We start from the raw sequence: 22,430 nt of genomic DNA on the forward strand, positions 1-22,430 counted from the left end.
TAGATTCACACAGATACTGAAAAGCAGTATATAACTAATCTCACTATATTTTCCTGACTGACCTAAAGAATTACTATTCCCTGGTTACTTATTAAAGCAAGGCAAGATGAAGTAGATGAGTAGTCTTCCTTCTTGGTCAAGTTTCAAAAACAGACTGCTCTGAAACTTCTGTCTCATCTAGTATTAACACATCATTTCAGTGCTGGATTACAGAATAACATCACATACATCTTGTCATCTGACTCTGGTTCTCACACTACCCCTGTTGCTAGAAACTGAGCCAGAATTTAGCACATGTGTGTTACCATACACACAGATAGAGCTTTGATGAGATGTGTTATAGTATCTGAATGCTATAAAACAATTTAAAAAAATCTACCTTCCAGGATAGCAATTATTTAACCCCTAAGAACAAGACATTTTGTCTCTGGCTGCAATCAGAACTGTAAGATACAATCTTTATGGCCTACAACAGGTAACTTAAATTTATACAATTTTTTTTCAAACTTAGCTGGCCTGAGATTAACCTCTTATCTTCCAGTATCCTCTGTTACAATATATTCATTTCAATAGTTACACTACAGTCGGACATACAGGTGTATTTCTTTTCTGTCCAGCAGGACCCACAGTTTGGTACATTTTTAACACAAGCAGCTTTACAAATACATTTTCAGCACAAACACCCGTACAAATCAGTTTGATATACAAATGGCATATAATTCTTTACAAAACTCTAACTAGCTGTGCTGGCATATGTTGCACATCCACTGCCCGACTTCTCCTGGCATAGCTGGCACTACCTCACATTGTTATAGTGTATAACTAAAATTTGCATGCAGAATGTCTGTGCTTAAACATCCCATCAGTGATCATATTGCTAGTGGTACGTGAGTAAGAAAGGAAGTCGGATCATAAATTATTTACCTTCACCTTCCAAATCTCTAAACCGACTGAAACCAGTATCTCAGAATTTATGGATTTCTGACACACTAATCTCATCAAATGATATGATTAAATTTCAGAATTCAGTTATAGCAGCATCACCCCAATTGTTGCTATGGCAGGTAGCTTCACAAATGAATTCTGTGCCCCCTTAGGTACAACTAGATCTAAATATAATGGGAAAGTTAAAAGCACACGACCCTGGTGGTCCATCAGCATAAGTAATATCTACAATAAAAAAAAAACTTCTTAAAGTATACAATGAATCAAAAGACCCTCATATCAAGGATAGCATTAGAAAATTGATTAAAAGTTTGAAAAAGCTTGAAAAATACTATTAGGGCTACTAAAGTAACCCATGACCTTAAGTTAGCATCTGAAGCTAAAGACAATCACGTATTGTTTTTCAGTTACATTAGGAAACTAAGAAATAGCACCCAACAGTACTCTGAACTTATTCGTAACGGCACCACTCAGTAGACACTGCCAATATACTAGCAAGCAAATTCGGTTTGAATTTTACCCCCAGAGATAATTGTCCAAAACCCACATATCCCTGAATCTCTCAGAGCTCTCCAGCATCAGTAAAGAACAGGTACTGAAGGTGCTCTCCAAAACTAAAAAATATTTCCTCCATGGGACCTGATAATATAATTTACTATTTAATATGTAATGTGGTACTAAACAAGTCCTGGAAGAGATTATTTAACCTGAGTTTAGTCCCTGGCTTTGTCCTTGAGGTTTAGAGCACAGAAGTGGTGATACCACTTCACAATGGTGGCCCCACCACTGACCACAGGAACTATAGACCCATCAGCCTGACAAGTCTTATTTGCAAAATCATGGAACATATCATAAGCAACCTGTTAACTATGATATTAAAACATCTCATTAGATTAGACCTACAACAATTTGCATTTATCAAGGATAGAGCTTGTCAAATGAGTCGGCTGCCTTTAGATATTTTTCTTATTCTATACTTTTCTTGTTCAGTAACTCATCTCAGGTTCCAGAATTAGAAACAGCATAGAAGATATTGTAGCTTGGAAATGCTGTCAACAGCATTGAGAGCTGTGGCACAGATATAGAACAGTTTTAATCAGTTGTAGCACAGTTTACTTAGCCATCAATGTTTATTACAGAATTTTTGAAATAAAACAGAAACCTGGCAGTGTCGACATATAACAAAGCATTGTAAATATGCCTAAACTGAAAATGTTACCTCACTGTAAACATTTTATTATGGGTGTTTCTGTTTCAGGTGAAAAAAACTGTGGGAAAACAACTGTCATTAAGCAGCTTAATTACTGGAACTACGGTGTTGTGTACGAGTAAGTATAAAATCCAATAGCCTTTATACCTTTCATGCAACCGCAGCATCGGAAAACTTCAGGTAAACTAATTGTACCATAATGGCCACAGTAGTATTGTAATTGTATGTATTTTGCAGTCAAATTAATTATTTTGTTGACTACATCTGTAAAGTGACAAGGATGTCAGGTTATTCTCAAGTGCATGCACCAGAAAAGCATAACAGTGCAAGCATTAGTGGGGCACTGCCCACAGATGAAGCAGTGTTACTATGAGATGCAGCCAGTCAGTCTGACCAAATGAGGAGAAAATCTGACCTATAACTCACTATGTGGACTGAGTGACATGCTCAGATTATATGCTGGTCTCAAACATAGTTTTACATCTGCAGCGTGCTTGAGATCATTCTAGTGAAACCATTTTAAATAAATTTGCTATACCAGGCAACCAGAGCTTAGATTATTTCTTTGGCATCATATAATCCTCTGAACTGTAATGCTTGGACCTCAAAAAATCTTTATAGAGATTCAGGTTGGAGTGTCATCATTAGCACTTGCGAGGTGAGAGTGTTTGAATGTAATAAATCTTTCTGATGATGCAGCGCACCGCTTGCAGTGTGATGCTCATCAGGCTATTAATTCTGCTGTTGCAGTGAGCTTGGGATGCCTCCATCCTCCCAAAATAAGTGAGAAGGGCATTCAGTCCTGTCTTCTCCCACCTTATTCCTCTAGCACCTATTCCACCAATCCAGGGTAGGTCATCTGTGGTCCATTGAGGGCTTTATCCCACTTCACCAGAGATACCTCTTTGTTGACAGTCCAAGCTCTTCCTAGACATGCACACACAAACACATGCATGTGCACTTGCACACACACGCATACACAGGCACACAAATATAACAACCACACCATAGCTTGCAACACATCGGGATAAGTCTAGGCCTTTGTTGTACAGAGTGTTTGTTGCAGTACGAATCTTCCAATATCATATTTGTATGTACTCTGGTTATGAAAACGTTATCAGTCACTGCTAGTTTATTATCTTATTGTTTATCTTACTCTGTACTGTGACAATTCATTTCTAAAGGGCCACCTCTACAGATTGTGACTTTTGACACATTTCTCAAACTACATTCACTGAACACAACTGCTGTCAGAGAGGAGTTCTCCTTTTATCATTAAGGTGAAACAAATTAGAGTTAATTATGCCATTAATAAGGGTGCAGGTAGAGGGCATGTAGTCACAGGAAAAGTAAAGCTGGACTTTTTGATGAAATGGACTTTTAGATATTTTAATTAATTTGAAAGTTTTTTTCCATCAAGCTAATTTCAGTAAATAATTATGGTGCTTACTCTGCAGGTCAACATCGTCTTCATTTGTAGAACCCAAGATAAGTGCAGGTTTTCTTGGATTTATCAGTTCCACGGTGGAACATTGTTGTGCAGGAATCCATCCTTTTAAGTGAGTTATGAAAATCTAAGGCAGTTTCTTCATTCAAGGTATTCTAACAACATTCACAAGGAATGACTAGAATGACCTTTGTTTATTCGCTAACAACATTCACAAGGAATGACTAGAATGACCTTTGTTTATTCACAAGGAATGACTAGAATGACCTTTGTTTTCTGAGAAGAATATTAGGGCTATGGTAATGCATGAAGGTGCAAAAGCTATTAAGTAGAGATTTTTAGAGGTAATTGGAGAATTCTTGGAGTTCTTAACCTATATAAGTAGTAAATGAATTTGTTAAACCCATTTGGAAAAGTCTTGGAGTTCTGTTAGTATATTGAAGTAGTAAATGAATATTCTTACTTAATTTTCATGTGTAATTTTCAAATGTACATTATTTCAGTAACCTGATAGATCTCAACTGCTCAACGCTTTTATTGAAGTCGTGAAAGATAAATGACTGGGCCTTTTGGAGCACTTTTATATCATAAATAACAAAAGTGTTATTTGGACTGTGATTACCTGTATATATCTTTAGCAGGAAACATCCTTCCACATTAGGTTTTGATAGCCATGGACAGCTTATTGTTTTTCCACCATTCATAGAATCTATAGTGTCAGTATAGTAACCAAACAATTGAAATTACTGCTCTCAGATGCTGGAGGATTAATCAATAAGCAATGAGTATGGCATCGCAGGCCAGTAAGAAACAACTGCATTCCTTAAAAATGTATTTTATTTTTTGAGTTGTACTACAGGAATATTTACAACAGAGTAATTCCTGTAAGCAGTGAAAATGGAAATTCATTTAAAAGTAAGAAAAGTTACTGAGGTAATCCTGAGACAAGATAGGTTGTATGTGGCTCAGAATTTTATGTCTGATAAGAAACAACTATGACATATGTTTACAGACTGCCTAAATGCTGAATGCTAGATTTAAACAAACTTATAAACTTGTTTTACCCAGAAAGCAGAAATCTGAAAATCATGCCTTACAGTGTAAAATTTTCATATGCGGTATGAATATAGTTGATAACATCACAGTATGAAAAAGAATGTTTACATAACATCACCGGGTCATCTCAGATCATTACTGGACCAACATATTAGGGATAACTGGGAGGAGATCATCACTAGGTCATCTCAGATTATTACTGGACCAACATATTAGGGATACCTGGGAGGAGATCACAGTCTAAGCTCTGCCGTTCATACTAGCTAAGGCTACCATAACTTTTGGAAATCTGAATACAGATAAAATCTGGGTTTAAAAAGGTTTGTTAACTATATATTACACTGATTACACGGAAGCCACCAAACATCATGAAAAACTACATGAAAGAAAAAAGCACCTGGAGAACAGCAAACCAGTCCACACTTTATTGGTAAAAACAATAAATCAACTGAATTCAGCTGGATTTATTGTTTTTACCAATAAAGTGTGGACTGGTTTGCTGTTCTCCAGGTGCTTTTTTCTTTCATGTTGTTGGATTTGGTTCCAAGTTGGTTTTGATCATGAAAATCTACAACTAAAAATGTTAAAATGGAAGAAAAAGTGCAGATGAGATTTGAGAAATTAAAAAACAAAAACTGAACATCTTTTAAGAAACCAGGAAAGCTGTCTTCACAGAATCATTGATTAATAGAGTTCACAAGGCCAAGTTAGTTAGTGGACCATAATCACCTTGGCAGTACGCTCATAGAGAGCCTCATTCCTCCAGGAAAGCGAAACAAGTCTGGCTCAGGATGAATTTGCAGGGGCTTGTCCAACTGCCGTTTGCATGAAATGGTATTACTTGGTTTTTATGTATCAGATTTTTCCAGAGGTAGGGGAAGCATAAAGTAATAAATCTGCCCCATCAATGTGTCTTATTTATTTCTGATGAGATTTAATCATAAGTTTGAATGTTTTGTGCAGCTTTTGTGTTGTAGAAATGGAGATTGGAGATAGTCAGGTTCTTTACATCATGAAATGCAAGGCATAAATCACTGTACACATATCTGTAGGTGACAGATTACAGGGACAGTGTTTCAAGCCTGTTTTGGTAGCCAGTGCTCTTCAATCCTGTGATCTTTTTACCTGAGAGTATCTGAGGTCTTCCTAGCTGAGTGATGTGTGTAGATAGATACATGCTAATGGAGGCTCAGGCTATGTGTAGATAAATACATGCTAATGGAGGCTGTGCGTAGACAGATACATGCTAACGGAGGCTGTGTGTAGATAGATACATGCTAACGGAGGCTGTGTGTAGATAGATATATGCTAACGGAGGCTGTGTGTAGATAGATACGTACTAATGGAGGCTGTGTGTAGATAGATGCATACTAACAGAGGCTTTGCATAGATAGATACATGCTAACAGAGGTATTAGATTTTATAGATGCATGCTAACAAAGGCATTAGATTTTATAGATACATACTAACAGAGGCGTTCGATTCTATAACAGATCAGATAAGGGCACAGTACAGAGGAATGATAACTTTTTTTGGACTCCATTAGATACCTTTAGTTACTAACTGGAATAGATAGAAGGCCTTTTTGGCTACTATTGCTGTGTGTTTAGTGATCTGAACATCTGCCAGAGGGTCTATATCAGATAATCGAACTTTTAAAAGTTCGAACACCATATGGTTGAACTCTTAAAAGTTCGAAAATCAATTTAAAAAAAATGCAGAAAAAAGCAACCTGAAAGCGGCCTGCATCCCCTACTCTTTAAATATACCAACTCCGAGATCGCACTACAGTGCAGACAATGGAAAACTTCCATTGCTGCAAAGTACGGGGATCTCCGTTGAAATGTTTGAACTTTTAAAAGTTCGATTATATGGTGTTGACCATATGATGTTCGAACTTTTAAAAGTTTGACAACTTGATAGGAACCCCCAAACAGAGGGAGTCCCTTTACTGATGTCAGAGGAATGTCACTAGTCAAATGCACATTAAGCAAAAGGCTACACTTCTAAACTGTTACCTCAAACAGATTGATCAGTGGGAAGAAAAAAATATCATGAGAAATGGAAAACCAGTGGTGAAACAAATAAAAAATAAAGCAAAAATAATTAGAAAAATTTTGAATTAAGCTTAGTTGTGAATCTAAAACATGGTACAATACCTTTTTGCATTATGTCATTCAAGAAAACTCTAACTAATAGAACTTATCCTAATTGATTAGAAAAAGGAGAACCACACAGATTTAGGCAATCTGATAGTCGCTAGGAATCACTTTCATTTTTGGCACTTTAGATAAAAAGGAGAAAAATATAGTGATATATATAGTAACCAAGATTTTAAGTAAAGTAAACCAGTCTATATTGAACTGTCAGAACATGGACATGGTTAAACTGTTAAACGTAACTAAAGATCTAAAGGTAAGTAAAGCATCAGAACATAAGAATTGCTAGTGTGCCAAAAAATTGTAGTGACTAGCTGGTTGGATCTTAATTTACCCTGTGTGTAAATAACTTTAAGTAACAGGACATTACCTTCATTTTGAAAAAGCACTGGCTAAGTCACTCAGTAAGTATAAAGGAGAGGGAGACACAGGTTTATAACTTGTGCTCCCATCAGTGTCTTGTCCTGCTTAAATAAAGTAATGGAATTATTACTTAAGAATTAACTTAAGAATTATTACTTAAGTTGCTAATTTCTATAACATGTTTTCAACATGTTTGCATTATGGGCAGATCAAAAAAATGTGCAGCCAGTTTTCCTACAATACTGTCATGAAATCTACAGACTGAGGTTTGTAAAAGAATTTATCTGTATGAGTTTTCTAGTGCTTTCAAAAGAACTGACCCTGACATTATGCCAACGTAATTTAAAAGGCTGAGAACACACCTTATCACTGTTTAAGTAGAAGGAATCTTGCTTTTGGGAAAAAATGGGGTGCCTAGAGATGGAAAGAGTAAAAGAGAACAGCAGGAATGTTAATCAAGGGGTGCCAGTTAGTCTAAAGGTGCACTTCCTGTATGTGGACTTTCTCTGGTTATTTGTCTTATTTTCAGGTTTTATTGCCAGAGGTATTGGTTGCACTACCTCTTTAAATTTAAGTTTAATTCTATTAGTTACTTGTTTATTAGTGTCTTTCTTTTGTGGTCTTTACTCTGGGTAAGTTTTGTTACGTGTTGAATTATTAATGATTCTTCATTAAAAGCACTTAAATAAGGTTGAAGTTGAAGTTTGCTCAGAGACCCTTCCAGGGTTTTTACCTGTTCAGCATCTGGCTAGCAGATCTAAATATTTATGAGTCTGTAGTTATTCAGTCTGTGTCAATGCAAAATAAAAAGGTAAAGTTATAGACTGTTACTCTTTACAAAATCAATGAGCATCCTGGGTGAAAAAGTAAATACAATGAAAATAAATCCTTGAAAATCTACAATTGTTTCATTCAGTATGAAAAGGTTGAAATGAAATAAACATAAAAGGAGTGTCATTTCTTAAAAATCTGAATGCCTGAATAAGTGAATAGATGCCCTTCAGTTGCGTACTAATTCCAGTTACTCTGTGAGCCACAAAGCAGTTCATGTCAAGATTTAGAAAAATCCTGAAGTATAAAAATTATCATAGCCTAGTCTGTTCAGCAGTTGAATATGGTAGTGCTTTATTGTCACTATATTCAAAAAATAAATTGAAATTAAAACAAATTGAACGGAAGTTTCCAGAAAGGTTAAGTATGGAAAAACTAAATTAACTTCAAAGAATGAGTACCCCTTGATATTTCATCTGTACCCTGCCAAGATCTGAGTTGTAATCTAAGCTATCTTTACAAAGGCACATAAGTTACATCCTTATTGGAATGCCTTTGTCTAACCAAGAATCATGCAGGCGCTGATGCATGTTTAATAAGAAATTTGAATAGAAGGTAAAGCACGGCATCTTGGAAATGTGTGGGATTGTTCAGCCCTGGAATTCGATTCTAGAAAAACATAAAGCATGTGGTGGTTTGGAAAGATTAAAGGAAGAACTTGATTGCATGGAATTTTAGGCAAGTGGGATGGCCCTTACCTCGTGTGATGTCATATGAATTAAATGAAAGCAAACCCGCTGAAAACTCTTCATAAAAGGCTTTTATCCCCTTCATTCCCTTATTTACTAAAACTTACTCCTAGATCAAAACAGTAAAACTCTACAAGTACCCAGGCTTGGAAAAAGTACAATTAGAACAAAAAACCAAAGCCAGTCGGTCAAAGTAGCTCCACAAAACTTTAATATTTCCACCAGATTAAGCGCTGGTTACTGGCTAGACTTGTTCAATTGTAAGATCACTGGAGGAGCTTAGGAGCTTGTGATTGGCTTGGGGTATGTGCTGGGAGGAGCTTGTGATTGGCTTGGGGTATGTGCTGGCAGCTGGTGGAAGCAGGAAAACTTATTGCCTCAGGTTGTGATGATGCCTGACAAACTAAATGAAAGCGCTTAACCTGGTGGAAATATTAAAGTTTTGTGGACCTGCTTTGATCGACTGGCTTTGGTTTTTTGTTCTACCGCCAAGATCAGATAAAATCTTAATGTAAGTAATAAAACCTATTGATGGGTACCACTTTGTTTTATCTGGTCTGCCTGGTCAAGGTTCCTAAAAACTGACCCATTTGGACAATTATGTATCATCTAGTTGATCTAGAACTAAGGCCACGAAGCATTATTCAAATAATTTTCATGAACAGCTTGTTAAATCTATTAGAATGTAGCTAGGCACCTCAACCTTACACTTTTTCATTGTACAATAACACTATCACCTTGGGAATCTATTATTGTGATAAAAGTGTATTAAGTAGGTGGAAATAGATGCAATGGTCCTTTTCTCTTTCTAGATAGTGTTACTGTTTTAACAAGTGTTTATCTAGTCATTTTCGTATATGTTTAATTTTTCCTATTTGCTGTGGTGTCATTAAATAGTTTTAATTCTGTTACCAGTTTTATTTGTTGCAGCTTTTTTATCAGTTCCCTCTGTCTAAAGTATTCCTTCCATCTGTCATTTGTTCTGCTACACAACGGTTGTTTATTTTGTTCTTTTTGCTAATTATGTTGTATTTCTGTGAAGCGTTCAGAATTTTTTATTCTGTTTCTTTGTTTTATTTAATATTTGTAAATGATTATTTTGCTGTGAATATTTCCAGAGTATAATAGAATTTGTGTGAACTAATTGTCTAACGTGTGAGTTCTGATAATTATGAATTTATGCCTTTTTTATCTAGTCTGTCTACCACATCTGAATGTTCCTCATTGATTCTTACAGAATTTTGATTGTACCTAAGGTTGAGGGTTGTTTTTGTTGAGCTGTGGTCATTACCAGCAAGAGGAGCAAATATGGTAGATTGGTTAACTTTGTCTTTTGCTCTCTTACTGAAAAACATATCTAAAATGTCATCTCCTTTTGTGGGAACATGTACAGATTGACTTAAATTCAGATACATAATTATTCTTTTAAAGGAACTTCAGCATTCTGGTTATATGATTTTTGAGTCTATGCTGTGAAATCTGAAGTCATCCAGTAGATTTTTTTTTATTTCTCATAACTGTATTCCAAATCTGCAGACCTTTCCAGCTTTGCAGTATATGCATCTGATGATGTGAAGACCACAGATATTTAAAGTTTTACCATTCTGCGTTCCAACCTTATCACCACAGATCAGGATTTTTGCACTTTTTTATCTGTCTCCCCTGCCATCCAGTTTTATTTTTACAAATGCAGTTATACCTCTCCCACTTGTGTTGTCTCTGAGGTCAGCAAAAGTAATGCAATCCAAGTCCCTTGTTCACCTTCCTGCAGTCACACATTTAAAAGAACAGTGGTTTAGCACAGGCTGGCTGGGTTTTCCAAACTAGTTATACTGGTCCTGATGTACCTCAAAAGCACTTGTTCATGAACACTCAGTACAAGATAAAAAGATGCTACCCTGGTGATCACGGATTAACAGTCCTGATGAAAAGTGTCTTCTTTTACTTAAGTTTCAGCACTGAGCTTTATTAGTAATGCACAGATTGTTACATTGTTATCTTGCAGGCCTGCAGATTTAGCATTGTGAACTTTCGAACAGCCCATTTTTAGCCAGTCAGTAGTAGGGATGCCTTCCTGTTTGATATTCTGCAACACAAAATATTATTGCAACACTGCCCATCCGAGCTTAGTAAACTAGTGGTCAGCAATGCGCCACACTCTCACAGAAATAATTCACTTCTGCTGCTAACAAGACCACAATGTAGTCTAGCTATCGCTAAAAAACCTTTATTCAAAAACTGGGCCAACATTTTGGAATTGCGAATTTGAAAACATTCAAAGACAGGAAACATTGTCTGCTTTCAAAACTAAGCTGAGAACGTACTTGTACAAAGACAATGCACATAGATGCTTTACAGACAAAGGTAAGTACATCTCACAGGTATGTGCTGACCTGCAGATATTAAATAAATTGTTTTGAAAAACTCCACCACTAGGATCAACCAGATCATGAACAACTTCTGAACAGTAAATATTGTGCAAGTTGTAGTGTAAAATCCTTGTAAATATTCCTTGGAGATAATTAATAGATTTACCTTTTCATGTTACTGTAACCATTCTGATTTGAACTTGAACTTTATGTATGTATGTGTACTCTTTGTATGTGTGTATTTATGCATGTATGTGTGTATTTATGCATGTATGTGTACTCTTTGTATGTGTGTATTTATGCATATATGTGTACTCTTTTTATATGCATGTATTTATGCATGTATGTGTATGCTTTGTATACATGTATTTATGTATGTATGTGTACTCTTTGTATGTATTTATGCATGTATGTGTACTCTTTGTATGTATTTATGTATGTAGGTATGTGTACTCTTTGTATGTAGGTATGTGTACTCTTTGTATGTATTTATGTATGTATGTGTGTGTACTCTTTGATTGTATGTATTTATGCATGTATGTGTACACTTTGTATGTATGTATGTGTACTCTTTGTATGTATTTATGCATGTATGTGTATTGTTTGTATGTATTTATGTATGTATGTAAGTGTGCTCTTTGATTGTATGTATTTATGCATGTATGTGTACTCTTTGTATGTATTTATGTATGTATGTATGTGTACTCTTTATGTATTTATGCATGTATGTGTACTCTTTGTATGTATTTATGTATGTATGTAAGTGTACTCTTTGTATGCATGTATGTGTACTCTTTGATTGTATGTATTTATGCATGTGTGTGTACTGTTTGTATGTATGTATTTATGTATGTATGTGTACTCTTTGTATGTATTTATGCATGTATGTGTAGTCTTTGTATGTATTTATGCATGTATGTATGTATGTGTACTCTTTGTATGTATGTATACTCTTTGTATGTATGTATGTATGTGTACTCTTTGTATGTATTTATGTATGTATGTATACTCTTTGTATGTATGTATGTATAGGTTCATACTAGGCTATCTGCCCTGGGGCATTTATAAGCCTAGCCCGATTGTGTTTGGCTTACGCCACCCCTTGATTTGAGTATACTGTGCCCTTTTTAAAGTTTAGTTTACTGTGCCTCTGTCTAATAGTGACACAGAAGTAATCCCCGGGACAAACCTACAATCCCCCATCCACTCATCAAGATTCTTCTTGAAGAGAGTCAGTGAAGTGCTCTGCCTAACATGAATTGGAATTCCATTCCATAGTGAAGGGAGCCTCTGGGTTATGAATTTGTCCCTCCAGCATGTTCTATTTATTTCTGTGCTGAGATTCAAGTCCCTTGAGCGCGTGGCTCTAAGGGATTTAGATTTACTGAGGTAGAGCATGTCCATTAATTCTGGGTTGGACATAGCTTTATATGTCAGGCATAGATCGCCTCGAAGTAGGCGGTATGCAACTGAGTAGAGCTGGAGTTTTTTTAACCGAGCAGCATATGGCATCTGTTTGAGTCCCTTGATCCTCCTGGTGAGGTACTTTTGGGGTCTTTCTAATTGCTGCAGGTGTCGGGTAAGGTACATCCCAAAGGGGCATTGTATTCTATCATGAGCCTGATGAGGGATGAATAATGGTCACGATTATCTCACTTGATCTAGATGTAAATACTTTCATGATGAGGTGGGCTATGTAGAAGGTCTTTCTAACCACTTTGGCAATGTGGTTGTCAAAGGAGAGATTGCTATCAACTTGGGTCCCCAGATCCTCAATTACTTTCTCTGTACTTAATGGGTTACCACCTATGTGGTAATTTGTGGTCACATTGTTTTTGCCAAAGGGTATGACTATACACTTTTGGCATTTAGCTTTAGACCATGGCTCTGGCACCAGTTATCCATCTCTGCGAGACCTTTTTGAAGGATGTTTGTGTCAGCTGGAGAGTCGATTATGGCGCCCAGTTTGCAGTCATCTGCGAACTTGGTGAGCCATAGTCCTCCCACGTTGGCCTATACCTCAGAAAAGTAAATACCGAACAAGAGAGGTCCCAGGACAGAACCTTGTGGGACGCCACTTGTGACCGGTTTCGAGTCTGACATGGCTCCAGCAACTCGGACACTGTGGGTTCTGTCTTTGAGCCAATTTGCGACCCATCTTGTGACATAGGGGTTTATATTTAGGCTGGATAGCTTATCTATGCTGCCCAAGTGGGGTATTGTGTCAAATGCCTTTGCAAGGTCCAGATAGGCTGTGTGGACTACCTTTCCTTCATCTATGGCCTTGGTGACTGTTTTGAAGAAGTCAACCAGGTTCAAAAGGCAAGATCTGCCCTTGACAAAGCCAAATTGGGTAGGATCTAGTGTCTGTAGGTCCCCAATGTCTTTGTTTATGAGTTCCATGATGATCCTCTCCATAGCCTTGCAGACTAGGCTAGTCAGGCTTATGGGGTGATAGTTTCCAGGGTCCGCAGAGGCACCACCTTTGTGGAGTGGGACCACTGTTGCTGTACGCCATTCTTTGGGCACATATCCTGTAGTGAGGCTGAGATTGTACAGCAGTTTTACTTGAAGGATTAGTTCTTCTTGGAGTTCATGTAGGATGCAACCCGGGATGCCATCTGGTCCCATGGAAGCAGTGTTTTTTGCTTTGGAGAGGGCGGCCTTCACCTGAGCATCAGAGATGTTTGGGAGGCTGCACTCTGCCGGGATAGATACTTGCTCTTTTGGGGGAGAGGGGGGAGCAGTTTGCACTGAACCTGTCTGCCAGGATATTGGCGAAGTCTGTGGGTTCAGTGTATTTTTTGTCGTTTAGAATCAACTCAGAACAAGTCTGGGAGTTGCATCCCAGGTTCCTAACATAACTGAAAAATGCCTTATGATTGTCTTTAGTGTCCTGTGCAATTTTTCTCTCGAAGCTGGCTTTGGAAGATTTTATGAGGGATCATAATTTTTTGCTAGTACTGATCAGAGATGCCTTCACTTTTAGGGATTTTGCTCTATCATGTAGTAGCTTCCTCCTTCTGTTGTACAGTTTATTTATGGCTGGGGTCCACCAGACTGGACGCCTGCCTTTGGATGATTGGGTCTTGATTTTGTTTGGGATAGCATGATCCATGCATTCCTGGAGATGTCCGTAGAATGCGTTAATATAGGATTCTGCAGTTTGGGCCATAGTTTCCACTGGCCCTGGGGCCTTGAAGGACTCCACTTCGGTTTTGAGAAGTGTGAAGTTCACTTTAGAGAAGTTTTTCACTGTGGTTTTCTGGGCTGGAGGTGGGGTCGGGATGTGGATATCCAGTGAAATTAATTTATGGTCTGATCTTACCAATGAGGGATATACTTCTGGTATGGAGCATAGAGTCCACATGTTGGTAATGATCAGGTCTAGTATGTTTCCCCCTCTTGTGGGAGTGGTGACTAGTTTTTCCATAGCATTTAAGTTTATAAATTCCAAGAACCTTTAGGCTTAGGTGCTGGGGCTTGAGTAATGCTCCCAGTCTATGTTTGGGTAGTTAAAGTCACCCAATATAATGGTGTTTGGAGAGATCTTCATGTTCTCCAATGTTTTCAGGAAAGCTGAGTGGGATTCCTGACTTTGAGAGGGTGGTCTGTAGGATGCTATAAACTGAAAAGCAGTCTTGCCCACTGTCAGTTGCACATGGATGGTCTCTGATACTTCGTGCAATGCCACTAACCTGGAGGTGTGGATATCCTTGATAAATATGGAAACTCCCCCTCCTTTTGTGGTTCGGTCCGGGTTTTGGGGCCGAAAAGCATGATATGAGGTATAACCTGGTAGTGCTGGGGTGCTCTCTGGTGCCTTGAACCAGGTTTCTGTCACTGCACAGATATCGATGTTCTCCATACTGAGGAGAGCTTCGAGTGCATGCATGTTGAGGTTAAGACTTTTGGCATTTATCAGCATTACCCTTAGTTTTTTGTTCCTTGTGCTGTCTATGGAGGTGGGTTTGACTTTTGAGCCTTGCCTAAAAAAGGCACTATGGGGGTGGCAAGAGCCTTTGCCAATATCCAAAAGCCCAGGGATGACAGGTGCAAGCCGTCCCTAGCGAAGCAATGTGGCTTGTCAAGCATGTCATCCCAGGCTGACAGACACTGGATCCCCTTTGAATGACACCAGAATTTTAGCCAATTGTTAAAATCGATCATTTTGTCTTTATACTGTGGCATCATTCTAGGTGAGGGTAAGATGCTGCTCAAGGTCAGGGTCATACCGGCCTGGGCTACATGATCAGAGAGCTCCTCTATGTCTCTTTTCATGTAGTCCAGGGAGGTACGGCTCAGGTCATTCATGCCAGCATGTACAATGACTGAGTCATATTTGTATTTGCTTTGGAGTGACCTGAGTGCTTGTGTTATGTGGCGGATTCTGGCTCCCGACAGGCAGCTAACAGTAACCTTCTCCTTGTCCAGCCTAGTGAGTGGGGAGTCAGTGTGCCTGACTATTGAGTCACCTATTACAAGTGTGTTAGGTATGTTATTTTGCCTTAAGGACTGTGATTGTACAGCACATTGATTTTGTGTTTTATGTGTTGCCTGGTTTGTGACAGGAGGTGCAGGTTTTGTGGGTGTCTGCTTTGGAGCTCTCTGATGCTTTTGCAGGTTTTTATTTAGAGCCTCCGGGTATGATTTTGTGTATTTATGTGTATTTCTTGCCAGTGCTGGTTTAGTATGTCTATGTGAGGCTGAAGGTGTGGTGCAAGTGTTAACCTTCTCCTCATGACTGTCTGTTCCAGTCTTGGGTGGAGAGACCTTAGCCTCCAGTTTGGCTGTATAATTGCATCTCTCACATATGTTAGTGTTTTGTGGTAGGAGGAGAGGGCTGTCTGTGTACATGAGGCAGTTGTAACATTGCCTCAGGATACCCAGGTTCACCAACTGGACTGGAGAGTACACCTGAAGTTGCCCTTTGGTCATGCCTGAATAGTAGGGTGAGTTGCTAAGTCGCTTGGTTGGTGAGGGGTGGATAAAGAGCCTTGCCCTTCTGCGCAGTCAAGTGTTGGGGTATATTAGTGCAAATAAGTGGAAAAGTGTAGTGTCCCAGAAATCACAGAAGCATAGGTGAAAACAACCCTTTCAAAAGCCAAAAACACAGCATCAATGGGGCCAGATGGTGTCCCAGGCTGCATCTTGCACGAACTACATAACAAACTAACCCCCCACCTAAACACGCTGTTCAACCTCAGCCTCTCCACAGGCTACATGCCCATAGAATGATGCACAGCAATGGTTATTCTGCTCCACAAAGGAGGGGCCACAACTGACCCTGGCAACTATCACCCCATAAGCCTGACTAGCCTGGTTTGCAAGGCTATGGAGCGCATCATCATGGAACTCATTAACAAAGACATTGGGAACCTCAAAACACTTGACCCAACCCAGTTCGGCTTTGTTAAGGGCAGATCATGCCTACTAAACCTGGTTGACTTCTTTGAGACAGTTACCAAGGCCATAGACGAGGGAAAGGTGGTTCACACAGCCTACCTTGATCTCGCCAAGGCGTTCCAAACCATTCCTCACTCGGGTATTATAGAAAAAGTCACCAGCCTGAACATAAACTCCTATGTCACAAGATGGGTTGCCAGCTGGCTTACAGACAGAACTCACACGGTAAGAATAGCGGGCTCCAGGTCTGACTCTAAATCTGTCACAAGTGGTGTCCCGCAAGGCTCGGTTCTGGGACTCCTACTGTTCGGCATATATTTCTCAGAGGTACAGGCAAACACAAGAGGACTATGGCTAACCAAGTTCACCGAGGATTCCCACTCCTCTTTTCTTGATGTACTGGAAAATATTAGGGTTCAACCAAACACCCTAATAATGGGCGATTTCAACTACCCCACCATTAACTGGGAAAACTACTCATGTTCCAATTCCTTCGCTCAACGCTCTCTGGAATTCATAAACTCCAATGCCCTGGATCAACTTATCCACACCCCCACCAGGGGCAACAATATCCTAGATCTAGTCATTACCAATATGAGTGACCAGTGTTCCACACCTGAAGTCAATGCCTCATTGGTCCGATCCAACCATAAGCTAATTACCCTAGATATCCACATCCTGCCTCCACCCCCCACCCCATTAAGGAAACCATGGTAAAAAAATTCTCTAAAGCCAACTTCATCCTTCTTAAGACAGAGTGGTGAACTTCATGACACCCATGCAGATGGACAATACAGTTACGACTACTGAATCCTACACAATTGCACTTTATAAGCACTTACATGAGTGCATGGATCGTGCTATCCCAAACAGAACCAAGACGCTATCCTCCAAAAAAAGGGAGCCAATCTGGTGGTCCCTGCCATAAACAAACTGTACAACAGAAGGAAGAAACTCTTGCAAAAGAGAGTAAAATCCCATGAGTGGAGGAGCTCCCTAGTCAGCCTCAGTAAGAAGCTGCAATCCCTGATAAAATCCTCCAAAGCTAGCTATAAAAACAAAATCACCACTGATTCTAAAGACAACCACAAAGCATTCTATAGCTATGTCAAGAATCTCAATGGCAATACTCAGATCTGCTCTGAGTTACAGCACAATGGCACTAAATATACAGACCCAACTGATATTGCCAACATCCTGGCAGATAGGTTCAGTGCTAACTTTACCCTCTCTCACCCCCTAAAGAGGCCATCTCTATACTGGAAGAATGCAAAGTTCCTGTAATCACGGCTGCACAAGTAAAAACCACACTCTCCAAAGCCAAGAACACAGCAGCCATGGGACCAGACAACATCCCAGGCTGCGTTCTACATGAACTACAGAACAAACTGGCACCCCACCTAAGTACCATGTTCAATCATAGCCTCACCTCAGGCTTTGTGCCTGCTGAATGGTGCACAGCAACGGTTATCCCACTCCACAAGGGGGGAGCCACCACGGACCCTGGGAACTACCGCCCCATTAGCCTGATGAGCATGGTCTGCAAGGCCATGGAACGTATCACCATGGAACTTATAAACAAAGACATTGGTAATCTCCAAACTCTGGATCCCACCCAGTTCAGGTTTGTAAAAGGCAGATCATGTCTCCTAAACCTGACAGACTTCTTTGAAGCAGTCACCAAAGCCATAGACATAGGTAAGGTGGTTCACACAGCCTATCTAGATCTTGCCAAGGCGTTCGACACCACCCCCCACTCTGGAATTATAGATAAACTCACTAAACTAGGTATAAATCCCTATGTCACAAGATGGGTTGCCAACAGGCTCACTGACAGAACCCACACTGTGAAAGTAGCAGACTCCAAATCCGACTTCAGACCAGTGACAAGTGGAGTACCACAGGGTTCAGTCCTGGGTCCTCTCCTGTTTGGTATCTACTTCTCTGAAGTACAGGCTAACACAGAAGGTCTTTGGCTAATGAAGTTCGCAGATGACTGCAAACTAGGAGCCATAATCAAAACTCCTAACGATGTGGACATCCTACAAAAGGGCCTCACTGAGACAGATGCCTGGTATCAAAGCCATGGCCTCAAGCTCAATGCCAAAATGTGCATTGTCATCCCCTTTGGTAAAAACTCTGTACCCATGAACTACAACATAGGCGGTAGTATACTTAACACCAAAAGTGTGATAAGAGACCTTGGGACACAGGTGGACAGTAGTCTCTCCTTTGATAATCACATCGCCACAGTAGTCAGGAAATCCTTCTACATGGCACACCTCATCACAAAAGGTTTCTCATCCAGAAAAAAAGAGGTTATTGTTCCCCTCTACTCATCACTCATTAGACCCATTATAGAGTACAACACCCTTTTTGGTATGTACCTCACAAGACTTCTACAACAACTGGAAAGGCTGCAGAAGTACCTCACAGAGAGGATTACTGGCCTCAAACAGATGCCCTACACAGACCGTCTCAAAAAAACTCCAGCTTTACTCCATCGCATATCGCCTACTCAGAGGTGATCTCTGCCTAACATACAAAGCTATGTCAAACCAAGAGCTGCTGGACATGCTCCACTTAAAGAAATCACAATCTCTCCAAGCTACACGCTCTAGGGACCTAAATCTTGTCACTAAAATAAACAGAACATGCCAGAGGGATAGATTCCTGTCCCATTGACTTCCCATACTCTGGAATAAACTACCTATCTATATCAAACAAAGCTCCTCATTAGCACTCTTCAAGAAAAATCTTGATGACTGGATGGGAAATAGGAAATTCACCCCAGGGATCACCTCTGTGGCTCTGTTTGACAGTGGCACAGGAAAATAATTTTATTGGGTGGCAAAAGCCAGGGTACCTTTTTGGCTGGGCTTGTATAGGCCCCAGGGACAATAGCCTAGTACCTAACTATGAACCTATGAACCATAATTGACTCTCCGGCTGACACAGACATCCTCCAAAACGGCCTTACTGAGACAGACACCTGGTGTCAAAGTCATGGCCTCAAGCTAAATGCCAAAAAATGCATAGTCATCTAGTTTGGGAAAAACAAAACATCCACAAATTACCACATAGGCGGCAGCCCCCTTAATACAGAAGAGGTAATGAGATCTGGGGACCCAGGTATATAGTAATCTCTCCTTTGACAATCATATTTCCAAAGTAGTTAGGAAATCCTTCTATGTAACCCATCTAATTACTAAGAGGTTCACATCTAGAAATAAAGAGGTTATAGTGCCCCTCTACTCGTCACTCATCAGACCCGTCATAGAGTACAATACCCCATTTGGGATGTACGTCATAAGACACTTCCAACAGCTTGAAAGACCACAAAAGCAACTCACCAAGAGGATTACTGGCATCAAACATTTGTCCTATGCAGCCCGACTGAAAAAACTCCAGCTGTACTCAGTGGCATATCGCTTACTCAGAGGTGATCTTTGCCTGACTTACAAAGCCATGTCCAACTCAGAATTGATGGACATGCTCCACCTAAAGAAATCCAAGTCACTCGAGCCACATGCTCTAGTGAGCTAAACCTCACCACAGCAATAAATAGAACATGCTGGAGGGATAGATTCCTGTCACAGAGACTCCCCATGCTTTGGAACAAAATTCCTAACTACATTAGGCAGAGCACCTCACTAACACTGTTCAAGAGAAGCCTTGACAAGTGGATGGGTAACAGAAAATACACCTCTGGGATCACTTCATTGGCTCTGCTGGACAGAGGCTCAGTTAATTAATCAATGGGGGGGGTAAAAGCTGACACACTCTGGCTAGGCTTATAAATGCCCTCAGGCAGATAGCCTAGTACCTACCTATGAACCTATAATAACACAAGATGGCATTTAAAGGACAACTTAAATGCTAAAGTGCTTTATATTTTAGCACAGATTCATAAGTTCATAAGAGATTACAAGGCTAATGGTTTAAGAGCACTTACAAGCTTAGCCAACATAACCCAATTTTACTCAATATATGGCCCTTAGGGACAACAGGATGGCTTGGGTTTGTGCCTATGCCTTGAGTATCTTACAGATTGCTCATGTCCAGTTTGAATTTGTGATTTCTCATCCACTGATCCAAATTGCATTTGAAGAGGGCCAGGGAAGGGCTGTACTTAACATGAATAGGAAGCCTGTTCCAAAGAAGGGGGAATCACTGAGGCACATACCTATCTCTCCAGCATGTTTTGCTTAAGTTGCTAAGTTTAGATCCCTAGATTGGGAGATCCTCATGATGTTTGACTTGCGGATGTGTACCAGCTCCATCAGGACTGGATTTGTGAGTGCCTTGTAGGTCAGACACATCACAAAACTCTGCTGACGGTAGGCATACACTATTGCATACCTGGATTAGTACCGATATGAAGTAGGTATGTAGGTCTTCAGAAGCAGAGCAGGCAGCAACGTTACCAAAAGCAATCACACGACATTTCACAGACAGTCAAAAATGTTTGCCAAGACACTGAAGATTGAAATGCAGACAGGAAATGGAAGAAGAGATATTTATGTGTCAGCCCGTTCATGCCAGAAACAGAGATTTAATAGAAGCAAGATATTCAACAGCTTATTCTGGCAGAAAATTTAAAACAAAATAAAAATACATTTGGAAACTGGTTACCAATAACAATCAAAAGGAGGCATCAAAAAAGATAAAATAAGATAATGAAAAAGATAGACTGACAGCAGTACCTCCGAGACTTCCAGCGTGAGTCAGTCTGGAAAGGCAAGATTGCAGAAATGTTTGCTTTTATGCTGCGTCGTATAAAAGGTAGCGCTCATTTTGGAACAAGGAAGTCTTGTCTAAAACAAAATGCCATCAGTATGGCTCTCCCTATCAAGCTATTTTGGGATATTTTTATTTAATGTTTGTGCTATCAAGGTAATCGGACAGGAAAGAATATTTTTTGTCACAGCCCAGGCCCCAAGCATAAATATAATACACTGCACAAATTGCACAAAATATTTGATGTTAGCTCTGGCATGTTGCAAAGATACTGCTGTTCTACATGTAACTCGTTGGGTATTGCAATATTACACTAATAAAACAACAGGTATGCAGTGAGTACCAAAATACAAGACTCCTACAAGCAATTAGTACGAATAATAGGGTGTGAGTAACATATAAGTGATCCTTGGCTGTCTGTTTTGTTCCAAATATAATTATAAATCCTCCAAATATAATTATAAATCACTACTAAACACTCATGATGCTAAGACATTTATGCATGTTACACAGGAGACATGTTTTTTTCCAGTTTTTGTGCAAAGTTGTCTTTTAAGACTATTCAGGTAGCAGGTATTCAGTGGCACTAATAACATAGGATACAAGATTATGCCGTCTATGTTGTACAAGAATTAATAAATAAGTTAATGTAGCATTATACAAGCTATTTATTTTTGAGAATAATTAATAAACATCACAAAAGTTATCATGTAAGGGAATGCAATTCCTTCAACATGAGAAGCAGCTCACCGCTATGGGAGCACATAGTACCAGTTCTGGCCAAGTGACGCCTAGTCATATACACCTGTAAGTACACGCACTCAACATTTCCTGCCAGCCTTTACAAGCACTTACTAGGGCTCACCTCCCAAGTCATACTCTTAATTATTCACATTTTTGCAGCATGTCCAGATTTTAACCTCATATTTTTATTCTGTTCCTCATAACATTTATGTTTTTTCTGAAAAATCATTAAGAACTGAATTTTTTAAATATTGACAGACTTTTGATTTTCAGACTCCATCCATCCATCCATCCTCAATCCCTTTTCACATTTTGTTTGGGGTACCACTTCAGCAGTGACAATCGTCTTGAGCTAATGTTTACCCAGCTGGGTGGCTAGCCCTGCCTCTGTAGTTCATTTGTATCACTCACTCGCACAAACACTCTCACCTTCGGCCAATTTAGAGTGTATCTTTTGGAAAATGCATGTTA

The 22,430-nt window shown here is 39.4% G+C and overlaps 1 protein-coding gene across 1 annotated transcript in view; it reads left to right on the forward strand.

The window, feature by feature from the left end:
* The window catches only part of LOC122810163 (guanine nucleotide-binding protein G(s) subunit alpha-like), a 290,898-nt gene that overhangs the window by 49,832 nt on the left and 218,636 nt on the right, over nucleotides 1–22,430 (forward strand). Inside the window, exon 2 of the mRNA XM_044081640.1 lies at nucleotides 2,204–2,273. Coding sequence (XP_043937575.1) covers nucleotides 2,204–2,273 — 70 coding nt within the window. The remainder of the gene's footprint in view (nucleotides 1–2,203; nucleotides 2,274–22,430) is intronic.

Source organism: Protopterus annectens, chromosome 8.part1 (assembly GCF_019279795.1).
Source record: "Protopterus annectens isolate FY-2018-M chromosome 8.part1, PAN1.0, whole genome shotgun sequence".
NCBI classification, from domain to species: domain Eukaryota; kingdom Metazoa; phylum Chordata; order Ceratodontiformes; family Protopteridae; genus Protopterus; species Protopterus annectens.